We start from the raw sequence: 22,772 nt of genomic DNA, 5'->3' as shown, positions 1-22,772 counted from the left end.
TATTTTAAGGTATGTTCCTTCAGTACATAGTGTATTGAGAGTTTTTAACATGAGGGGATGTTGAATTGTATTGAAGACCTTTTCTGCATCTATTCAGATAATCATGTGGTTTTTGTCTTTCGTTCTGTTTATGTGATGAATTACATTTATTGATTTGCATATGTTGAACCAACCTTGCTTCCTGAGGATAAAGCTAACTTGATCTTGTTGGATAAGCTTTTTGATGTGCTGCTGGGTTCAGTTTGCCACTATTATATTGAGGATTTTTGCATCAACGTTCATCAGGGATATTGGCCTGATGTTTTCTCTTTTTTTGTTGGGTCTCTGCTGGGTTTTGGTATCAGGTTGTCGCTGGCCTCATAAAATGAGTTAGAGAGGAGTCTCTCTTTTTCAATTGTTTGGAATAGTTTCAGTAGAAATTGTACCAGCCGTTCTTTGTACCTCTGGTAGAATTCAGCTGTGAATCTGTCTGGTATTGGGCTTTCATTGATTGGCAGGCTATATATTACCTCTTCAATTTCAGAACTAATTATTGTTTTATTCAGGGATTCATTTTCTTCCTGGTTCAGTCTTGGGAGGGTGTATGTGTCCAGGAATTTTATCTGTTTCTTCTAGATTTTCTAGTTTATGTACCTAGAGGTGTTTACAGTATTATCTGATGGTTGTTTGTATTTCTCTGGTCACTGGTGGTATTCTCCTGATAATTTCTGGTTGTGTCTATTTGATTCTTTTTTTTTTTTTTTTTTTGAGACAGAGTCTTGCTCTGTCGCCCAGGCTGTAGTACAGTGGCACAATCTTGGCTTACTGCAAGCTCCTCTGCTTCCAGGGTTCAAACAGTTCTCATGCTTTAGCCACCCAAATAGCTGGGATTACAGGTATATGCCACCATGCCTAGCTAATTTGTTTGTATTTTTAGTAGAGATGGGGTTTCCCTATGTTGGCCACACTTGTCTTGAACTCCTGTCCTCAAGTGATCACCCACCTTGGCCTCACAAAATGTTGGGATTACAGACGTGAGCCACTGTGCCTGGTCCCTTTTCTTCTTTATTATTCTAGGTAGCAGTCTATTTTATTAACTTAAAAAAAAAAAAAAAAAGGCTTCTGAGTTCTTTTTTGTTGTTGTTTGTGTTGTTTTAAGAGTTTTTCTTGTCTCTGTCTCCTTCAGTTCTTCTGCTAGCTTTGGAGTTTGTTTCCTCTTGGTTCTCTAGTTCTTTTAGTTGTCATGTTAGGTTGTTAATACGAGATCTTTCTAGCTTTGTGATGTCAGCATTTAGTGCTGTAAATTTCCCTCTTAACATTGCGTTAGCTGCATCCTGGAGATTCTGATGTGTTGTCTCTTTGTTCTCATTAGTTTCAAAGAAAGTCTTGATTTTTGCCTTAATTTCGTTGTTTACCCAAGAGTCATTCAGGAACAGGTTGTTCACTTTCCATGTAGTTGTGTGGTTTTGAGTAGATTTCTTAATCTTGAGTTCTAATTTGATTGTGCTGTGGTCTGAGAGACTGTTATGATTTCAGTTCTTTTGCATTTGCTGAGGACTATTACGTGATCACTTTTAGAGTAAGTGTTGTGTGGTGATCAGAAGAATGTATATTCTGTTGTTTTTTGTGTGGAGAGTTTTGTAGACCTCTAGCAGGTCCACTTAATCCAGAGCTGAAACTGAGTTCAGGTCCTGAATATCTTTGTTAATTTTCTATCTCAATCTTCTGTCTAATATTGTCAGAAGGGTGTTAAAATCTCTATTACTGTGTGGGAGTCTAAGTCTCTTTGTCGGTCTCTTAAGAACTTGCTTTATGAATCTGGGTGCTCCTGTATTGGGTTACATATATATTTAGGATAGTTGGCTCTTCTTGTTGAATTAAAAACCCTTTACCATATGTAATGCCCTTCTTTATCTTTTTCAATCTTTGTTGGTTTAAAGTCTGTTTTGTCAGAAAGTAGGATTGCGACCCCTGCTTTTTTCTGTTTTCCATTTGCATGGCAAATTTTCCTTCATCCCTTTATTTTCAGCCTATATGTGTCTTTGCATGTGAGATGGGTCTCTTGAAGACAGCATGGGTCTTGACCCTTTATCCAGCTTGCCACTCTATGTCTTTTAATTGAGGCATTTAGCCCATTTACATTTAAAGTTAATATTGTTATGTGTGAATTTGATCCTGTCATCATGATGTTAGCTAGTTATTTTGCAGACTTGTTTATGTGGTTGCTTCACAGGGTCACTGGTCTGTGTACTTCACTGTGTTTTTGTAGTGGCTGGTAGTGGTTTTTCCTTTCCATATGTAGTGCTTTCTTCAAGAGCTCTTGCAAGGCAGAACTGGAGGTGGTGAATTCCTTCAGCTTTGCTTGTCTGAAAAGGATCTTATTTCTCCTTCCCTTATGCAGCTTGGTTTGGCCAGATACGAAATTCTGGGTTAGAAATTATTTTCTTTAAGAATGTTTTCTGTTGACTCCCAATCTCTTCTGGCTTGTAGGGTTTCTGCTGAGAGGTCCTCTGGTAGTCTGATGGGCTTCCCTTTGTAGGTGACCTGGCCTTTCTCTCTGGCTGCCCTTAATTTTTTTTTTTTCCTTCATTTTGACCTTGGAGAATTTGATGATTAGGTGTCTTGGGGTTGATCTTCTCGTGGAGTATCTTACTAGGGTTCTCTGGATTTCCTGAATTTGAATATTGGCCTTGTCTTGCTAGATTGGGAAGTTTTCCTGGATGATATCCTGAAGTATGTATTCCAGCTTGGTTCTGTTTTCCCCATCTCTTTCAGGTACCCCAATCATTCATTGGTTTGGTCTTTTTACATAATCCCATATTTCTCTGACTTTTTGTTCATTCCTTTTTATTCTTTTTTCTCTATTCTTTTCTGCCCATCTTATTTCGGAAAAAAGTCTTCAAACTCTGAGATTCTTTCCTCCGCTTGGTCTGTTCTGCTGTTGATACTTGTTACTGCATTGTGAAGTTCTCATGTTGTTGTTTTTCAGCTCCATCAGGTCAGATATGTTCCTCTCTAAACTAGCTCTTCTGGTTGTCAGCTCTAGTATTGTTTTATCATGATTCTTAGCTTCTTTGCATTGGGTTGGAACATGTTCCTTTAGCTCAGCAAAGATCAGAACCCTACATCTGTCAATTCAGCTGTCTCAGCCTCAGCCCAGTTCTGTGCCCTTGCCGGAGAGATGTGGTCATTTGGAGGAGAAGACACATTCTGGCTTTTTGAGTTTTCAGTGTTTTTGCGTTGATTCTTTCTCATCTTTGTGGACTTACCTACCTTTGATCTTTGAGGTTGTTGACCTTTGAATGGGGTTTTTGTGGGGTCCTTTTTGTTGATGTTGTTGCTTTGTGTTTTTAACAGTCAGGCCCTTCTTCCGTAGGGCTGCTGTGGTTTTCTGGGGGTCCATTCCAGACCGTAGTCACCTCAGTCCCTCCTGCATCTAGAGGTATCACCAGTGAAGGCTGCAGAACAGCAAAGATGGCAGCCTGCCCCTTCCTCTGGGAGCTCCGTCCCAGGGGGACACTGACCTGATACTGGCCTGACCACTCCTTTATGAGGTATCTGGAGACCCCTGTTGGGAGGTCTCACCTAGTTGGGAGGAATGGGATCAGGGTCCCACTTACAGAAGATGTCTGACTACCCTTTGGCGGAGCAGGTGTGGTGCTCTTGGGGGAGCCCCCTTTGTCCAGACTGTCCGGACTCTCCAGAGCTAGCAGGCTGGAAAAACTGTTGGCTGAACCACAGAGACAGCGGTTGTCCATCCTCCACAGGCTCCGTCATCAGAATTTCGTTCATATAACCCTGGCTGGAGTTGCTGAAATTCTCACAGGGAGGCCTTGCCCAGTGAGGAGGGATGGATCACGGTCCCACTTAAAGAAGCAGTCTGGCCACGATCTGGCACAGCAGCTGTGCTGCATTTTGGGGAACTCCTGGTCTGGACCACCTGGACTTCCCAGAGCCGCTAGGCTAGCACAGCTGACTCCAACCACAGCGATGGTGGTCACCCTTCCTCCTAGAAATTCGGTCTGTGTCAGGCAGTCTCCAGCCTGCTACCACTGGCTAGCTGGAATTCCAAGCCAGTGGGTCTTGTGAGGTGCTGTGGGAATGGAGCCCACAGAACACTGCTGCCTGGTTCCTTGGATTCAGCCCCCTTCCTAGGGTAATGCATGGAGGGATCTCCTGCCTTGCATGAATTCCTGAAACTGGAGTATGCAAAACTACTGGGTCTCCATGAGTGCCTGAGTGACCATTCTGCCGAGACTCCACACAGCTTTGTGCTTTGGATCCTAGGCCATGGTGGCGTGGGCTTGTGAGGGAATCTCTTGATCTGTGGGTTGCAAGAATCTGTGGGAGAAGCGTGGTTTCCCGAGTCAGGGCAGGGTTGCACAATCACTCACCACCTTTCTTGGCCGGTGGTGGGGGCTCTGCTGGCTCCATGCTGCATCCAAGTGGGCCATTGCCTCATCCTGCTGTTTTTCCTCGCTCTCCATTGGTCAAGCTCTTCGCCTAGTCAGTCCCAGTGCAAGAACCTGGATACCTCAGTTGAAGGTGCAGAATACACTCACTCTTTTCTTTCCTCTTTTCATTCCTCTCTGTGAGAGCTGCAGACCACTGCTACTTCCAATTGACCTTGGCCCACCCTCCGACTTTTGCATTTCTAATTATTAGATTTTAAAATGCCTTTTGATATTAGACTACCTGAAGATGGAGAATGAAAGAATTTTGTGATTACCTAGAAATCAAAATTAAAAATGTCTTTTCTGTCAGCTGACAAGTATTTATTGAATCTGTATCATAAACAAGATACACTCATTATATCTTTTCCTCTTTTCTTCTCTGTTCTAGCCCCTTTGCTTCTCCTCTTACAGTTGTGTTCAAAAACTAGCTTCTGACACATACACAGACTTCTTTTTTTTTTTTTTTTTTTTTTTTTTTTTTTTTTTAGGCGGAGTCTTGCTCTGTCGCCCGGGCTGGAGTGCAGTGGTCGGATCTCAGCTCACTGCAAGCTCCGCCTCCCGGGTTTACGCCATTCTCCTGCCTCAACCTCCCAGTAGCTGGGACTACAGGCGCCCGCCACCTCACCCGGCTAGTTTTTTGTGTTTTTAGTAGAGACGGGTTTCACCGTGTTAGCCAGATGGTCTCGATCTCCTGACCTCGTGATCCGCCCGTCTTGGCCTCCCAAAGTGCTGGGATTACAGGCTTGAGCCACCACGCCCGGCCCATACACAGACTTCTTAGAAACAATTAAAATGATAGTTGTTGTTTCCCCTCCTATGATTTTGATATGTAAAATTTGAAGAATGAGAAGAAAGAGTGTGGAGGCTGTTGTTGAGGTTCCCTCCAAACACACATTCCTGTTAGACCATTTCATGCTATTTTTGGAATGATAACTGAACATTATAGGTTTTATTTTACATTTAGACTTAATGTTTTTATGGTTTTCTAAGGCCTTTGTCTTTCTCTGTAGTTAAATCTTGATTACAGCCGTCAATTTCCCTTGCTGAGAAAGTCCTAGGTCAAAATTTTCTACTCTCTGAAATTTGTACCTTAATTTTTCCAGTTAAGTGCTGACTGCCTTTTAGAATATGAAAGTTACAGCTCTTGCCGGGCGCGGTGGCTCAAGCCTGTAATCCCAGCACTTTGGGAGGCCGATACGGGCGGATCACGAGGTCAGGAGATCGAGACCATCCTGGCTAACACGGTGAAACCCCGTCTTTACTAAAAAATACAAAAAACTAGCCGGGCGAGGTGGCGGGCGCCTGTAGTCCCAGCTACTCTGGAGGCTGAGGCAGGAGAATGGCATAAACCCGGGAGGCGGCACTTGCAGTGAGCTGAGATCCGGCCACTGCACTCCAGCCCGGGCGACAGAGCGAGACTCCGTCTCAAAAAAAAAAAAAAAGAAAGTTACAGCTCTTTAAAGTTCACCTGTATCCAATCAACCTCATTATATTTTTATTGTTCCCTGACCCACTTGTTTATAGATAAGTCAAAATGCTGCTACCATGAAACATTTTTTCCAGTAGTATCACTACAGCTTAGTATACCTCTTCAGATCCTCTCTAATTTCCCCTCCAGTTATACATTAACTTTGTTAACATATTTCTCTCCATACCTTGATGTTCTAGGACTTGACTTATTCTTTCATAGACTGTATTGCGTTTATCTAATAATTTAGGGATTAATAAATTTCCAATGATTGCTGATTTATAAATCTGTTTTTAAACTTTATTATTTTTAAATAAAACATGAAATCAGAAAACCAATACACAGTTTAATTAATTCTTATAAGGCAAACACCCTTGTAACTACCATCCATATCAGGAGACTAGAACTTGGCACCTCAGACATCCTCCACCTATCTGCTTCCAAACACAACCCTCTCTTGACCCCTCCCCAGAAAGTATCTACTCTTCTGAACTTTTATAGCAGTCACTTCCTTTTTTGTATAGTTTTATCATCCAAGTTTTGAAACTAGTTTTGCCTTTTTGATACATCTTTTTAAGTTTCTCTTACTTTATAGTTTTCTTCCATTTCTTTTCTCTGTCTCATTGTTTCTTTGAAGAAACCACCAGATCATTTGTTCTGCAGAGATTCTTACAGGCTGGATTTTGCTGATTACTTTTTCATGGCTTTGTTTAGCAAGTTCCCTTGTATTTTCTATAAAGTGATAGTTAGATATAGGCAGTTAACTAAATTATTTTGCTATTTTTGCAAAACTGTTTTTTTTTTTTTGCATAGGTAGTGGTGCTTCTTTATCCAAAGGTGCATAAAGTGGGGTTTCCTCTTTTCATGATGTTAGCAGTCATTGATGTGTAATGCCTAGATTCATAATTCATTTGGTCTTTTTATCTAGATGTACAATGGATATTTTCTTTTTCTTTACAATAATTTACTAGAATATGTCTTAGTATTGATCATTCTGAGCTGCTTTTCCCAGATTCGGGGTGTGTTCTTTCATTATAGAGTAGCAAACTTTTTTTGTTTTTCAGAAAAGTTTCATTGAATTGTAGTTTTTTATATTCTGTTCTCTTGGTTTGGTTTTCCTTTTTGTGGGGACCCCTGTTGTACACATGTTCAAGGTTCGTTTCTTGTTTCTATATTTGTTGCCTTCTCTTGAATTATTTTTTTCTTTCTTCACTTCTATAAAAGTTTGTTTTCATTGTCTGTTTCTCTTACAACATTATCTATTGTGTATATTGACTCTTATGTTTCTCCTTAGACTTCATCTTAAAATGATTCATTTTATAGCTGATTCCTTCCTGAGTTCCATCAGCTCATTTCTGAGTGTTTCTCTCTCTGATTTATGCTATTCTTTCGTATCTTGTAGCAATATTAAAATATTTTTAAAATTTGAAATATTAGATAATTTCATCTTTGTGTGTGTGATTTCTTACCATGATTTCTGGTAAGGTTTCACTTCTTGTAGAAGTGTTACTTTACTCCTTATTTATTCTTTTTTTCTTGTAATAACTTTATGTGTGATTTGACTTCAGTCCTTTTCTATTGCTCATTTTTCCATGAAATTGATTTTTCTAAGCACTTAGCTTGATTTAAGACTTACTAATTTTATGGTTCTATAGCTCTGTCTTGTATTTGGAAGTGTTCAAAAACATGGCTGCTTCTTTTCTGAGATTTCTTTCTTTTATTCCCTCCCTCCACTTTCAAAGTTTATCCTTTCTTAAAGTGTACTATTTGGTGTTTTTTAGTATATTCACAGAGAGAGAAACCATTACCACTATCTTATTTTAGAAGATATTTATCACCCCCATAAGAAACACCATACTTATTAATAGAACTCCTCATTCCTCACTTCTTCTAGCCCCTGGCACCTGCTCATCTACCTTCTCTGTCTCTACATTTGCCTGTGTTGGACATTTAATATAAATGGAATTAAACCATATATGATCTTTTGTGACTGGCTTCTTTTACTTAGCATAATGTTTTCTAAGTGCATCATTTTGTAGCATGTATCAGTATAGTCATTTGCTGCATAACAGCGTTTCAGGGCCAGGCACAGTAGCTCATGCCTGTAATGCCAGCACTTTGGGAGGCTGACGTGGGAGGATCATTTGAGCCCAGGAGTTTTTGAGACCAGCCTGGGCAACATAGTGAGACTGCATCAGAAAAAATAAAATAGCCAGGTATGGTGGCACGCACCTGTGGTCCCAGCCACTCAGGAGGCTGAGGATTGGAGGATTGCTTGAGCTTAAGAGGTTGAGTCTGCAGTGAGGTGTGATTGCACCACTTCCAGCCTGGGCAACAGAGCAAGAGCCTATCTCAAAAAATCTAAAACCAAAAAACCGACATTTCAGTCAACAATGGATCACATGTACAATGGTGGCAATTTCTGTCACCTAGTACCATCATAGACCTTCCAGTGGGACAAGATGTGAAGGTGGAAGATAGTGATATTGATGATCCTAACCCTGTATAGGCTTAGGCTCATGTGTGTGTTTCTGTCAGTTTTTAGCCAAAAAAAAAAAAAAAAAAAATTCAAGTAAAATAAATAAAGATTTAAAATTAAAAAACACCTGTGGAATAAGGATATAAAGAAAGAAAATTTTTGGACAGCTGTACAACATGTTTGTGTTACAAGCTATGTGTTATTACAAAAGAGCCAATAAATTTTTAAGTTAAAGCTTATAAAGTAAAGTAGTTACAGTGAGCTAAGATTAATTTATTATTGAAGAAAAATAATTTAGTGTAGCCTAAGTGTGCAGTGTTTATAAAGTTTGCAGTAGGGTACACCCTACTCACTTACCACTCACTCAACTTCAGTTCTATAATCTCCATTCATGGCAAGTGCCCTATACAGATCTACTGTATTTTGTCTTTTATAACATTTTTACTGTACTTCTTCTATGTTTAGATATGTTTGGATATGCAAATGCCCTTCTGTTACAGTTGCCTACAGTGTTCAGTACAGTAACATGCTGTATTGGTTTCTAGCCTAGGAGCCTTATACTATTTTTAAAAATTTTTTGTGGGTACATAGTAGGTGTGTAAATTTATGGAGCTCATGAGATATTTTGATACAGGCAAGCAATGTGAAGTAATAACATCACAGAGAATCAGGTCCCCATCCCCTCAAGCATTCATCCTTTGTGTTACAGACAATCCAATTACACTCTAAGGTATTTTAGAATATATAATTAAGGTATTGTTGACTATAGTCACCTGGTTGTGCTATCAAATAGTAGATCTTTCTCTATTTTTTTTTTTGTACCCATTAACCATCTCCACCTCCCCCGGCCCTGCCATCAACTGTTCCTTATAGCCTAGGTGTATAGTAGCCTAAATAACTTAGGTTTGCGAAAGTACACTCTGATGTTCCTACATGGACAAACTTGCCTAACGAGTCATTTCTCAGATCATATCCTCATCGTTAAGTGACACATAACTGTACTTTGTTTCTTTTTATTGCCAAATATTCCATTGTGTGGATGCACCACATTTCGTTTAGCCATTCATCACTTGGTGGATACTTGAGTTGTTTCCACTCTTTGTGGAAACAAATTCCTATTGTGAATAATCCTTTGGTCAGGCCCAGTGGCTCACGCCTGTAATCCCAGCACTTTGGGAGACCGAGGTGGGCAGATCACCTGAGGTCAGGAGTTTGAGACTAGCCTGGCCAACATGGTGAATTGAAATCTCGTCTCTACTAAAAGTACAAAAATTAGCTGGGTGTGGTGGTGGGCGCCTGTGATCTCAGCTACCTGGAAAGCTGAGGTAGGAGAATTGCTTGAACCCAGGAGGCAGAGGTTGCAGTGAGCTGAGATCATGCCATTGCACTCCAACCTGGACGACAGAGCAAGACTCCATCTCAAAATAATAATAATAATAATGCTGTGAACATTCATGCACAGGTGTTTACATGGACAGACATGTTTTCAGTTCTCTTGATTATATACTTAGTGGAATTACTGGATCATATGGTAGCTTTATGTTTAACATATTAAGGATCTGCTAAACTGTTTTCCAGAATGACTACAACATTTTAGAATGTCACCAGCACTGTGTGAGGGTTCCAATTTCTCCATCTCCTCAGTAACACTTATTGTCTTTTATTTTAGCGATCCTGGTGAAGTGTTATAAAGTGGAATCTCATTGTAGTTTTTACTTTGCATGACTAACGTTGAGCATCTTTTCATGTGCTTATTGGCCATTTGTATGTCTTCTTTGGAGAAATGTCTATTCAAATTCTTTGTCTCTGTTTTGTTTTTTTTTTTAATTGAGTAGTAGCATTCCTTTATATATTCTGGATTCAAGTCCCATATCAGATCCATGATTTGTAAATATTTTCTCCTACTCAGTGGATTTATTCTTCACTTTCTTTATGGTATCCTTTGAAGCACAGAAGTTTTTAATTTTGATGAAGTATGATTTATCAATTTTTGATCTTATGGATCACACTTGTGGTGTCATAAGAAATCAGTGCCTAACCCTAGTCATTACTCCTGTCCCTTCTGCTCTACCCAGCCTGCTCTTCCCAGACGTGAATCCGCTGTGTTTTCCCCTTTGGTACTTAGAGCTTTCTGTGGCCCTTCCCTTCCCCAAGTCTGGCTCTGCTTGTGGTATCCTGCCCTCCTCCCCATCTGGCCTGCAGCACCAGCACCAAGACTATGCTCTTCTATTCCTTTTTCAGTCCCTGTGGGCAAGGATGTGGACCTGGAACTCAAGAATGACCCGCATATCTGTGGATCCTTCCATTCTGCGGATCAGTATCTCAACATCAAATTAACTAACATCAGCGTTACAGACCCTGAGAAATAGCCTCACATCTTCATTAGGGGCATAGTGGTCCAATATGTGCAGTTGCCAGCAGACAAGGTAGACAGAGTTGCTGCAGAATGCAGCAAGGAAGGAAGCCCTATAGCAGAAACAGTGATGGCTCCTCCTCTTCCTCTTCCCTCTTCCATTGCTGACCCATAACCCCAGGTCCCAGCCTAGGACCCCTGACCATGAATACTTGAAGCAATTTTGTTTCGTTGGTGTTTTTTTTTTTTGTCGTTGTTTTAACTAGTGAGTGAGTGTGTGTATGTGTGTGTTTAAGGGATGACTGGATGAGAGGGTTAATAGGGAACAGCTCTCCTTGTTGAGAAGGGGAGGATAAGTAGGCTGGGAAACTTCAAAGCCTTCCTAGTCCTCAGCATCTGCCTTTCTCACTACTTCCCTAGAGATGGGGCGAGAGTTTCCTAAGAACTTTGTAGGGTTAGCTCTTATATTTAGGTCTGTGATCCATTTTGAGTTAATTTTTTAATAGTGTGAAGTGTAGGGGTCCAACTTCATTCTTTTGTACGTGGATATCCAGTTGTCCTCACAGCATTTTGAACTCTTTCCTGCTTTTATCTGGACTTCATTTTCCTTTATCTGGAATGTCCCTGTTCTGCTCTATTTGGATTATCTTCTGAGTTTTTTTTTAGCTTGAAGTTTTACCTGGAAGAGGGATTTGACTGGTTAATTTTAAGAATTCATAGCCACTCATGTTCCTCCTAGACCTTACAGTAGACCTCTTGTACTCATTCACTACTGGAGTGTGCAAATCCCTCCCAGTTCACCTTCTGTTCAGCATTTTTTTTATATGAGTACTTGTTTGTTATTTTGGAATTTTCAGGACATTGAGATATTCCTCTACTTCCTTCTGCGCAGATGCTGATAATTCATGTGGTCTTGTAGTTGTCAGTGGCTTCTTCCTACCCACTTGTATTTTGGGGATCATGGAGATACTCCATCACCTGATTTTACTATAGCTGTTGTAAATGGGTTTTGGTTTGACCTTCCTAGTTAGTTGCTCTGTATGTTTTTATGGAGAGAGTTGAGAAAATTCGTAAATTACACCAATGCTGATACCACCTTTCAAGAATCCTCATAATTATGTTTCTTAATCTTGACATTGACATTTTTTCCCTTTTCCTCACTAGATACTCTAAGGTTAGTTATATGTTAGATAATTTATTAAACTAAAATACAATAAGTTATATAGGTATAGATGTACAGCTGTTTATATATACTGTGTACTAAAACTAATGTGTCTCTCAATAAATCTTGATATATATTTTGATACATAATCAATTCCCTAATTTTGGAAATGTGGCTATTTTGTTAAAAACTTCCCCTGTCAGGATGAAGATATCTAATGAATGTTAATAGTTCCTGTATTGTATGTTTGTATATACACACACACATTCTCTCTCTCTCTCTATCTCTCAGCTTTTGTACCCAAAGGGTAGTTACAGTTTTCAGTTGTATAAAAATATTTCTTTTTAAAAAGTTTATTTATAAAAGTCATTATTGAGGTTGGGGCAGTTATCTTGAAGAGGATCAGTTCCAAAGTTATTTTCTATTTAATAGAGTAAATTCGAAGATTAAGCTGTAAATGTTTGCTGGTAGCTTATGCATTCATATATATCTTTTTGTATTTATGGAAGAAAAGGTATTGAAGCCCTGTTCTCGGGGCATTTTCTGCCTCTTATGTTTAATACATTTTTCTAATAACTAACAAAATTTTTGTATGCTTACAAAAATAGTAGTGAGTCATGTACATTAATGGAAGAAGAAATCAAAGGCTTCTATGTCGGTTTTTTTTATGGTTACTTGTCAGCAATTGCCATTTTAATATGCTTTGGAGTCATACCTTATAAAACCTGCCTAGGATGGTAACCCCACAAATAAACTTTCTGAGTCTGGTTGAAAATTAGTGTTGATAATGACACTTTGGCCAGGTACGGTGGCTCACTTATAATCGCAGCACTTTGGAAAACTGAGATGGGCAGATCACTTTAGAGGCCAGGAGGTTAAGAACAGCCTGACCATCATGGCAAAACTCCATCTCTACCAAAAAATACAAACATTATCCAGACCCGGTGACGTGCACCTGTAGTCCCAGCTACTTGGGAGGCTGAGGCACAAGAGTCGTTTGAACCTGTGAGGCAGAAGTTGCAGTGAACCAAGATTGTGCCACTGCACTCCATCTTGGGCAATAGAGTGAGTCTCTGTCTCAAAAAATAAATTTAAAAAATGTTGATAATGACACTTTAGTTTCTACCCCCAGAGATGTTTCTCTTTTGGTTCCTGGTAAAGAATGCTGATCTGGGAATCAGCAGACCTGGGTTCAGTTCATTTATAACACGACATCCTGACTTTCCTGTTTATTTGCTCAGTTGGCTTCTGTGGTTGTGGTAATTTCCCTTGTCCATGAAGTGAGAGGGTTAGAGTACATGGTCAGTAATAATTTTTTTTACAAGGATTCTTTAACTCTGTAGTGAGATAATCATATTTAATTCATCTTCTTCTTTAGCAGCCAGAACTTATTTTTAAATACTTATTGTATCAATAAATTGTGATTATTATTGATAGTGTAGAGACCATTGAATAATTGAAATGATATAACAATATAGTAAGGCATAGGTGACAAGGAGATATTTTTGTCCTTCCTTTGTTAATAATGGAATTCATATGTGTTTTAATAAATGATGTTTCCCATTGGTCATGATGACCAGTGTTTGGCAGTGTGTTTATTTTTATTACTATATACTTACTGGGCATTTATAGGTTTTATAAATTATGCAGCTAATGGAAGTTGTAGTTTGAAGGAAGACTGCTCTGTGAAGACAACTTGGAATATCTAACTTTTGTATTGCTAGGTACATGTTGGATATATTTTTGTAAAGCATTTTGTATTCGGTGATTATCAAGCTAAAAAGATATGTATAATTTATTCAGTTTTTTTCATTTTAGGGTTAAGTGCATGCCTGAATTATAGAAACCTTAATTAGAAAGCAAACTTAGCACAATTATTAAATACTTATTGAAAGAAAAAATATTTTAAGATATGAATTCTCTATTACACTTCGTCCTAATTTGGAGATAACTTAGACACCAAGGTTAGGATTCTTAGTCATGTCATTTTTATAGAGTTCTCATTTTTGCTCAGAGCAGATAGCTCTCCTTCACAGTATGCCTGACTCGAGTGTAATTCTTGGTATTCAAAAAGAGTAAAGAGAAATTGTAACTTGTCAATATCAATTTGGGTAATATATTTTGGGTAATAACACGTTTGAGTTAATTTATAAGGAAAGCCTAGAAGACTGTTCTGTGTGGCATTGTTGAATATCTTTCTAGGAAACTCATCTGTAGCAGGCTAAAGCAGCCCTATTCTTTAGATAAGAAAGCCACAGATAAGAATGCCTTACAATTTGTTTAATATTTTACATTTTACTAACAGTTTACACACTTATTACTTGTTTGCTCTTCACAGCAAACTTACATTGACTGAGATTTATTAGATTCATACGTAAGTGGTTTTCTTTTTGAGCAATGCAATTGGTATGGTATTTTTAATCTTGATTTCTAATGTTCGTTGCTGGTGTATAGAAACATAATCAGAGTTTGTATTTTTATCCAGTCCCGTGACCTTACTGAATTCACTTATTATTTCTAGAAGCGTGTGTGTGTGTGTGTGTGTGTGTGTAGATTCATTGGGATTTTCTGTGTAGACATCATGGGGACAGTTTCTAACCTCTGTGCCTTTTATTTTCCTTCCTTCCTTCCTCCCTCCCTCCCTCCCTTCCTTCCTTCCCTCCCTCCCTCCTTCCTCTCTCTTTCTTTCTTTTCTTCTCCTGCTCCTCTTCCTCCTCCTCCTTCCTCCTCCTCCTTCCTCCTCCTTTCTCCTTCCTCCTCCCTTCTCCTTCCTTCTCCCTCCATCCATCGTCTTTTTTTTTTTTTCTTGCTTATTGCACTGGCTAGAATTTCTAGTGGTAAGAGCATATGTTCTTGTCTTGTTCCTGGTCTTAGGGGAGGTGCATTCAATCTTTCTTCATTAAGTGTAATATTAACTGTAGGGTTTTTGTAGACGTTCTTTATGAGGTTGAGGAAATTTTTCCTATTTCCATTTTTTGGAGAACTTTTTTCATTACTGTTGAATTTTGTCAGATGCTTTTTTTGAGTCCACTGTTAGGATTCTGTGATTTTTCTTCTTTATCCTGTTACTGTGGATTACACTGATTGTTTTTCAAATATTGAACCAAACTTTGCATCTTGGAATAAATCCTACTTAGTCATGGCATACAAATCTATTTATATATTGCTGGATTCTATTTTCTAATATTTTCTTAGGGATTTTTACATCTATATTTGTAAGCAATATTGATCTGAAGTTTTCTTTTTTGGTACTGTCCTTTTCTAGTTTTGGTATCTCGGTAATACTGGCTTCATAAAAATCAATTGGGGCATGTTCTCTCCTATTTTGTGATGGAGATTATGTTGAATTTGTGTTCATTCTTAAACAGTTGGTAGAATTTCCCAAGGTTGCTTCCAACCTCCAACAAACATTTGATCTGCTTCTTGTTACCATAAATTAGATTTGACTTTCCTCAAATTTCTTTGTAACACAACATTCTACAGTGTGTGTGTGTGTGTATACACATGGACTGTTTTGTGTCTGGCACTCATTTCATTCAGCAAAATTTTTGAATTCATCTTTGTTGTATGCATCAGTAGTTTACTCCTTTTTATTGCTGAGTGGTATTCTGTTGTGTGGTTATGCTACAAATTGTTTATCCATTCACCTGTTGATGGACATTTGAGCTTTGTTCAGTCTTTGGCTGTTACAAAGTTGTAGTCAAGTCTTTGTGTGGACATAAGCTTTTTTTCTGTTTTCCCTTTTTTTTTCTCTTTGAGATAGAGTCTCGCTCTGTCACCCAGGCTGGAATGCAATAGTGCAGTCCCCGCTCACTGCAACCTCCTCCTCCTGGGTTCAAGCAGTTCTCCTGCCTCAGCCTCCCGAGTAGCTGAGACTACAAGCATGCACCGCCACGCCCGACTAATTTTTGTGTTTATAGTGGAGACGGGTTTTCATCATGTTGGCCAGGCAGTTCTCGAACTCCTGACCTCAGGTGATCCGCCCACCTCGAGCTCCCAGAGTGCTGGCATTACAGGTGTGAGCCACCGCGCCTGATCTTCTTTTTTTTTTTGAAACAGAGTCTTGCTCTGTCACCCAGGCCGGAGTGCAGTGGCTTCATCTTGGCTCACTGCAGCCTCTGCCCCTCAGGTTCAGGCAGTTCTCCTGCCTCAGCTTTGAGTAGCTGGGATTATGGGTGCATGTCACCATGCCCGGCTGGCTTTTTGTTTTTTCATCACTTTGTGCTTTGTGAAGCACAGCAATGGTAGCACTTTTTAAAAATGATTTTTAGTTTCTAAATTTTTAGTTACAGTGTCAATAATGTGGGATTTGGACATAGAGCCTCCAGGTACTTGATACATGTTTACATGAATGTTTCTTTTTGAGGGAAATATGTTTCAAATTCTAGACAACAATTGGATAGGCAGTCTGTTTTTCACCTCTAGAATGGTCATTCACATGTGGCCCAGATTAGTTGCTACAGTGAGACAGAATCCTGCAGTGCCTTTTCTCTTCTGGTATTATGCGTTCCAAGCTGGCCTATTTAAAATACTGTTGTCAAAGACAGTTGTAATCCTCTCAGTACTTGGTTATTTAGAATTCAGTTACCTTTTTTTCTTTTAGTAGCCCAGGAATAGCTTTTATTTTTTGCATTGCTATGAAGTTTCCTGAATACACACGTACTAGTGACCAATCATCAGCTGTAAGTTAAAGCAATGGTTTCATATATATATATAGATTTCCACTCAAAAATTGGCTTTTCTTTGCTATTCCACAGTACCTTCTCCAGGCAAATTCCGTTCCCCTGCAGCACCATCTCCTTTGGCTCTTCGGCAACCAGTGAAAGCATTTAGTAACCATGGCTCTGGTTCTCCTGGTAGCCAAGAAATAACACAGCTCACACAAACCACCTCCTCACCTGGGCCTCCTGTGGTTCAGAACACAGTCTCAGCAAATCCTCCCAGCAATATCAACAGCGCTACTCTAACCAGACCCGCAGGGACAACTGCAATGAGAAGTGGCTTGCCCAGACCCAGTGCCCCTTCTGCTGGGGGCATACCAGTGCCTCGCAGCAAACTTGCACAGCCTGTTCGCAGGTAAGTGGCAAATGTTCTGTTTCAGCGTTCTTGAGTACCTGAAAGTGGATGGACTGGAATTAATTAGCTTCATCTCTATGTTTGATAGTAAACAGAAAGTCATGGTGGATTCCCACCAGAGTTTTAATACAATTTGAATGAAACATTACTACATTGTTTTTAAGAAATCCTCATTTGGGAATCCCACTTTTACCATTTTGGTTCAGATTAAATGTGTCCAGTTGCCTAACATGATTAAGCATCTCAGAGGACCCCTAGAAAAAAATTGGTTAGAACCACTCAATTTGATTGTGATATTCATTCATTTTGAATCGAATTATATTCAGTGAAGATGATAAAGGTATATTGGAATATAGAGTGATATTTAAGATAAAACTTAGAGCTACTAAGTCTGAGTATAATCTATAAGCATGGTTTTCAAACCCTTATTCTACAATTCAGAATTATCTGTGAGATTTATATAAATGTAGGGTCTAAGTTTTACCCTCAGAGAGTCTAACCTATTTAATGAAATTAAGTAATTTGCCTAAGGCCACATAGCTAATAAAACTATGAGTTCCAAGTATGTCTGACTTTGGAGCTCTTTTAATCACTGTCCCATACTGCCTTTCTAGTGATGCTGACACTGAGCTTCTCATATCACCTTCATCATTCTGCCTCTCAAAATAATAAGTAAATGATAAGGTTGGTTGTCTATGTGCTTGAGAAAAGGTGAGACCATCTTTTCCCTTCTTTGATCTAGTAGCTATGTTAACAAAACGTGAAGTCATCTGTTGTCCAGTAAAACTTGGAAGTTGTGAAAATGCAGAGTGTTGAGAGGTTGTACTAGTACCTGTTTAGAGCTTTTGCCTTGGTACAGCCTTCATGGGATCATGATGCCACCTGAGGAGTAATTAATATATGTATGAGATAGTATGTAATACTTCATAAAGACATTTATCAAATTTTAGTTGCAAAATTGCTTTATTTCAGATCCTTGCCAGCTCCTAAAACCTATGGTAGCATGAAAGATGACAGTTGGAAAGATGGCTGTTATTGACCAGCAAAGACAAGAATGCAGAAGTCCACGGCTTCATGGATACCCTTCACCAGGCTAAAAAACAACTTTTATATGCAGACTGTTCAGATAAGACTCTTGGGATTTATAAAATCCCAGCCCTCTCTGTCTTAATTAGCACAAACTGACAGAGATCATCAAACAGCACTTTAATGACATTTAACATCAGATGTGTTTGGTAATCATACAATCACTCTCCATAGAATCACTTTTAGTTTTGTTTAATAGAAACTAGGTTGATTTTTTAAAAATATTTGACAGAGGCCAATATCTGGGCAAATACTTAATGGATGCCAAAGAGAAATGCCCATTTGTAAATGAGAAAAATGCCCATTTGTGCACAAGAAAATGGTGAATTCAAGCTATCCAAAACTTCACATTCAACCTAATTTACTGTATAAATAGTATCAATAAATATTTGTGTTAATGAGAACTAATATTCTGACTAATTATCTAAAGTGTTTCACTAGTACACCAGGAAACTACAGATTGAGATTAGGGGGTGGGAGGAAAGAAACCTGGGCTAGAGATTTAAAACATTCCTAAATTTGGGAGAATTTCAGAAATCATTTTTGCAGATTCATTAGAAAAATTATCATTTAATCTTAAGTTTTGGATGTAGCTCACGTATCACCACCACCAGATAGCGTTACAGCACGCATCCATCATGTTGCATTGACACATCAAACTTCTGTTTGTTTGTTTTGATTGCCAAAAGGGCTTAATATCAGTTGTACAATCTTTCTAAACTTTATAGTTCCTGGCTCAGGAAAGATGGCCTTTGCTTCAGCCAGCTTCTTCGCATGCTGTTATCTTTACAGAACTAAGAGATCTTGTTTCTATTAGCAGGTTTTCATGATAGGAAAGAACAAGTAGTGTGTGTCTTTATTCTTGATACAACACCACCTCAGTGCTTACAACCTGGAACAAAACCATACAATAAGAGAGAGGGGGAAAAAAATCTATGCACTTAACCTACAAAATCTCTGGTGATGACAGTTGTATTGTTGCTATTACATGGCATAACGATCTATTACGTGGTAGGAAAATATAGCCTGCTAAATCCTACTTATGTTGATCCACTTTAAACTGAGTAACTGTATAAAACATCTCTTGAAAATTCTTTCCCTTTTGACTTAGATTCTGCCTTACATTAATTTTTGCATTTTTGGTAACAAACCTACTACATATGACTCTAACCTGATAAATACTTGCTCTCTAATGGCTCTTAATAAATCCTTGAAATCGCCTATTTCAATTTTATCAGACTATTACCAGAGTAAAACTTTCTTCTGTAGCAGGCCTCTCATTTTTTATTATGAGGTCTGTTTTTAAATCCTTAATTTGAACAGCTCTAAGATACTGTCACTTAGGTCATCTAAAAGCTTTTAGAGATTTGAACATAAGTTCATTTCCTGTTCATCAAAGACATTCCGTAAGTTGGCAAAAGAAGTTGGAAGAGAGAAAATGGAAGACTTGATATTCATGATGGCATTAAGGTTGATAGGTTGAAAGAATGATAAAAACTTAAAACCAGGACCTCCATTCTGTCATGACTGACACCATGGTAGTCTGTCAACTTGACCAGTGGAAAGTCATTCATTTAGCACAAGCAGCTGGAGATTGAAACTGTCAGTACTATGTATTTGGTGTATAATGCAAAGAAGAAACTTTATCCTTGAATTTGAGGGTGATGGGGTGGGTCAGGAAAGGATGGCGCCAGAATTCTACATGATAATGAACTAAAAAATGTTGCTTTTCAGAGGAAGATAAAGCATCTTCTTTTGGGAGGGGGGTATCTCATGTCTAAGTAAGTAAAAAAAAGGAACTAGCTACTGTCTCTTTTAAAAACCACGTACAAAAGCAAAACAAGTCTCAGTTTTCAGTGCAACATTTCAAAAAATATATATGCTGCAATCTAATAATTGAAAGGAATTTTACCTATTATGAAACACATTACATTTTTTAAGTTAGATAATCAGTTTCAAAAGGAGTATTCAGGTTAGTTAACTTTGTTTTTAAATGGCTGCATCAGAAAAAAATGTCTATTTTTTTTTATTAAAATATTTCATCACTTGTTAAAACGTATTTTGGATCTGAGTTTGGTAAAGTATTATTTTACATGCTTTTGTACTACCACAGACTGTTGACTTTTAGTTTCCTAAAGAGAAAAATTGCCTTTTTACCAGAAAGCCTTTGTATATCGCAATTTTTCTGTTTGGGAAAATCTAAGGATTTACTGTGGTTAGTCTTACAGAAGAAATGTGGATTTGATAAACTAGTGCCTATGATTTTAACTTATGTTTGATATATAGTAGTAAGGGTTTTATGAATGTTGATTATTTTGTGCCAACAGCCCAGAATTGTCACTTATATGTAAGCAGAAAACAATGAGCTCTGCTTCCAAAGTTATTTAATTTTCTCAGTGTTTGAATGTTATTTTTTGTAAGTGTGTTAATAAAAGTGTAAAGAATTGGAAAAAAATATAAATATTCTTAACTCAAGCATTTGCTGGATCATTTTTCTACAAAACTTGTTTGTATAATATAAAACACTCTCTGAAGAGTTGACTTTTTTTCAGTTTCGTATCCTGGAAATCACATTTTGTAAAACTGGGGACCATTCATAATTGTCAGATACTTTTTAAAATTATCTCAATACATCACTTTTATAAGAAAAAAAGTTTTTTTGAAAGAAAATTAGATACATATGTGGCCCCAGATGTTTGTATAACTCTAGAATGATCTAGACTATGTATGTTTAAATTAACTTTTTGTTGAATGTACAGGTGTCCATTTTTGACGTTACGCATGGTCCTTTTAGATCACATGACGTTTGATTTGCAAACATTTCTATAGCCGAACTTGTATATGTGATTGCCTCCTTAATAAACAGCCTGACCATAATGTTTATTATTAAATTTATATTCTTTTTTTAAGTGTTTAGTTAATCTCTGGATATGGTAAGATTCCTTTTTTTCTCTCATTTGCCTACACTTGGTTTTAATAAATTGTTCAGTTGAGTTTTTCTTTAAACACGGAAACCCAAATCGTATTACCCTTTCAGGCTTAGCCTTCATGGGGTTGGATTATGTCTTATATTTTCTCTGTCAGAGTTATTTCATTTGTGGATTTTACTTGGAGGAAATTTATGGTTTACTGTAAATTGATTTGTTCTTGGAACTTTTTCACCTGCTGTGAATTGATATCTAGTTAGAAAAAGCTAGCATTTGCCTACATCATAACTATATATGATATCTAGTTAGAAAAAACAAGCAAAAAGCTATTACGAGTTTCCAAGAGGAACAATTAATGTATTTTCATGCCAAATGCAAATATTTAGGTGATCACGTATATTTTTTCTTGTATGAATGGAAAAATCAAGAATTGTACACTGTTTAATGAATTCTCCATATTCCTTTAGGAGATATTTGCTTTGCAATTACATGTTACAATTAGAATAATTACCATTAAAATAATATTACATGTTACAATTAGATTAATACTGATGAGAGAGTGGAAAAAAGACACCCTTCTGTTTTTTTTCTCTCAAGCCAGTCTAAAAACTTGAAGAGCCATTTAAAATTAAATGTCACTATACTTGAAATCAATACATGAGAAGTTTAAATCTGTTACATACTCAGTGCAACAGAAGAACCCATATGGAGGTTCAACCACTAATGTATTTTGAATGATCCTAAATATAAGTCTTGGGTGGCTAAATGGCCCTCTGCTTACCAGTCTGAAAATGAAACCAATTATACTCATCGGCCTTATTTGCTGTAATACAAATTGGTTAAAACTATGTTAACTGAATGCCAGTTTCAAACAAATTATCTATATTAAGTCATCTTAATGTTTTCTCTTTAAAAGTAAGAAAAAAATCTTTTTCTTCTGATTTCAAAAGTAATAGAAACTCATTGCTGTAGAACATAAACTAAAAATATTAAAAAGTATAAAGGTGAAAAATGATAGTTGCCTGCAATCCCATCATCCGGAAATATTGAAGTACTGTCCTTCACATGGTTGTAACATGTTAAGTGGAAGGGTAGGTCTTTTTTTTATTTTTTTTATGAGAAAATGTTTCTTTTAAATAAATGTTTCTTATATAAAAATGTTGACATGTGTTTGCTTTTGCACAGAAGTATACATTAACTGCTATTGAAAGCTTGGCATATATCTTAATTCCTGATTTTAGATATTTCTTGATAATAGTATATGTATTGTTTGTGTTGTTTATAACATAATTGGTTTTTTACAATTTATACTTTTTTTTTTTTTTTTTTTTAAACAGAGTCTTGCTCTGTTGCTCAGGCTGGTGGAGTGCAGTGACATGATCTTGGCTCGCTGCAACCTCTGCCTCCCGGGTTCAAGCAGTTCGCCTGTCTTAGCCTCCCAGGTTGCTGGGACTACAGGTGCATACCACCATGCCCAGCTAATTTTTGTATTTTTAGTAGAAACCGGGTTTCACCATGTTTGTCAGGCTGGTCTCAAACTCCTGACTTCAATTGATCCACCCACTGTTGTACCTGCTGTTGTATTTTTACCTGCTGTGGTACTACCACAGACTATTGACTTTTAGTTTCCTAAAGAGAAAAACTTTTTTTTTTTTCTTTTTTTAAGAGATCAGGTCTTACCATTTTGCCCAGGATGGTCTCAAACTCCTGGGCTCACGCGATTCTCCCGCCTCAGCCTCCCAAAGTGCTGGGATTGTAGACATGAGCCACCATGCCCAGCCTCTACAT

General features: G+C 37.9%; 1 protein-coding gene and 1 pseudogene across 4 annotated transcripts in view; both read left to right on the top strand.

Annotated features, from left to right (window-relative positions):
• The window catches only part of SLAIN2 (SLAIN motif family member 2), a 71,731-nt gene extending 50,753 nt beyond the window's left edge, over window positions 1-20,978 (top strand). For all 4 annotated transcript variants that reach the window (XM_033214738.1, XM_033214737.1, XM_033214736.1 and 1 more), the window contains 2 exons: window positions 16,653-16,971; window positions 17,944-20,978. In XM_033214738.1, the coding sequence (XP_033070629.1) occupies window positions 16,653-16,971; window positions 17,944-18,010 (386 nt within the window). In that variant the 3' untranslated portion in view covers window positions 18,011-20,978. The remainder of the gene's footprint in view (window positions 1-16,652; window positions 16,972-17,943) is intronic.
• On the top strand, window positions 10,599-11,161 carry LOC117085641 (annotated as a pseudogene).
• Window positions 20,979-22,772: the final 1,794 nt, after the last annotated feature.

This window comes from Trachypithecus francoisi, unplaced genomic scaffold (assembly GCF_009764315.1).
Source record: "Trachypithecus francoisi isolate TF-2019V2 unplaced genomic scaffold, Tfra_2.0 Lachesis_group1, whole genome shotgun sequence".
NCBI lineage: Eukaryota > Metazoa > Chordata > Mammalia > Primates > Cercopithecidae > Trachypithecus > Trachypithecus francoisi.
Note: the sequence above shows the minus strand (reverse complement) of the source record. Positions and strands in the feature narration are given on the sequence as shown.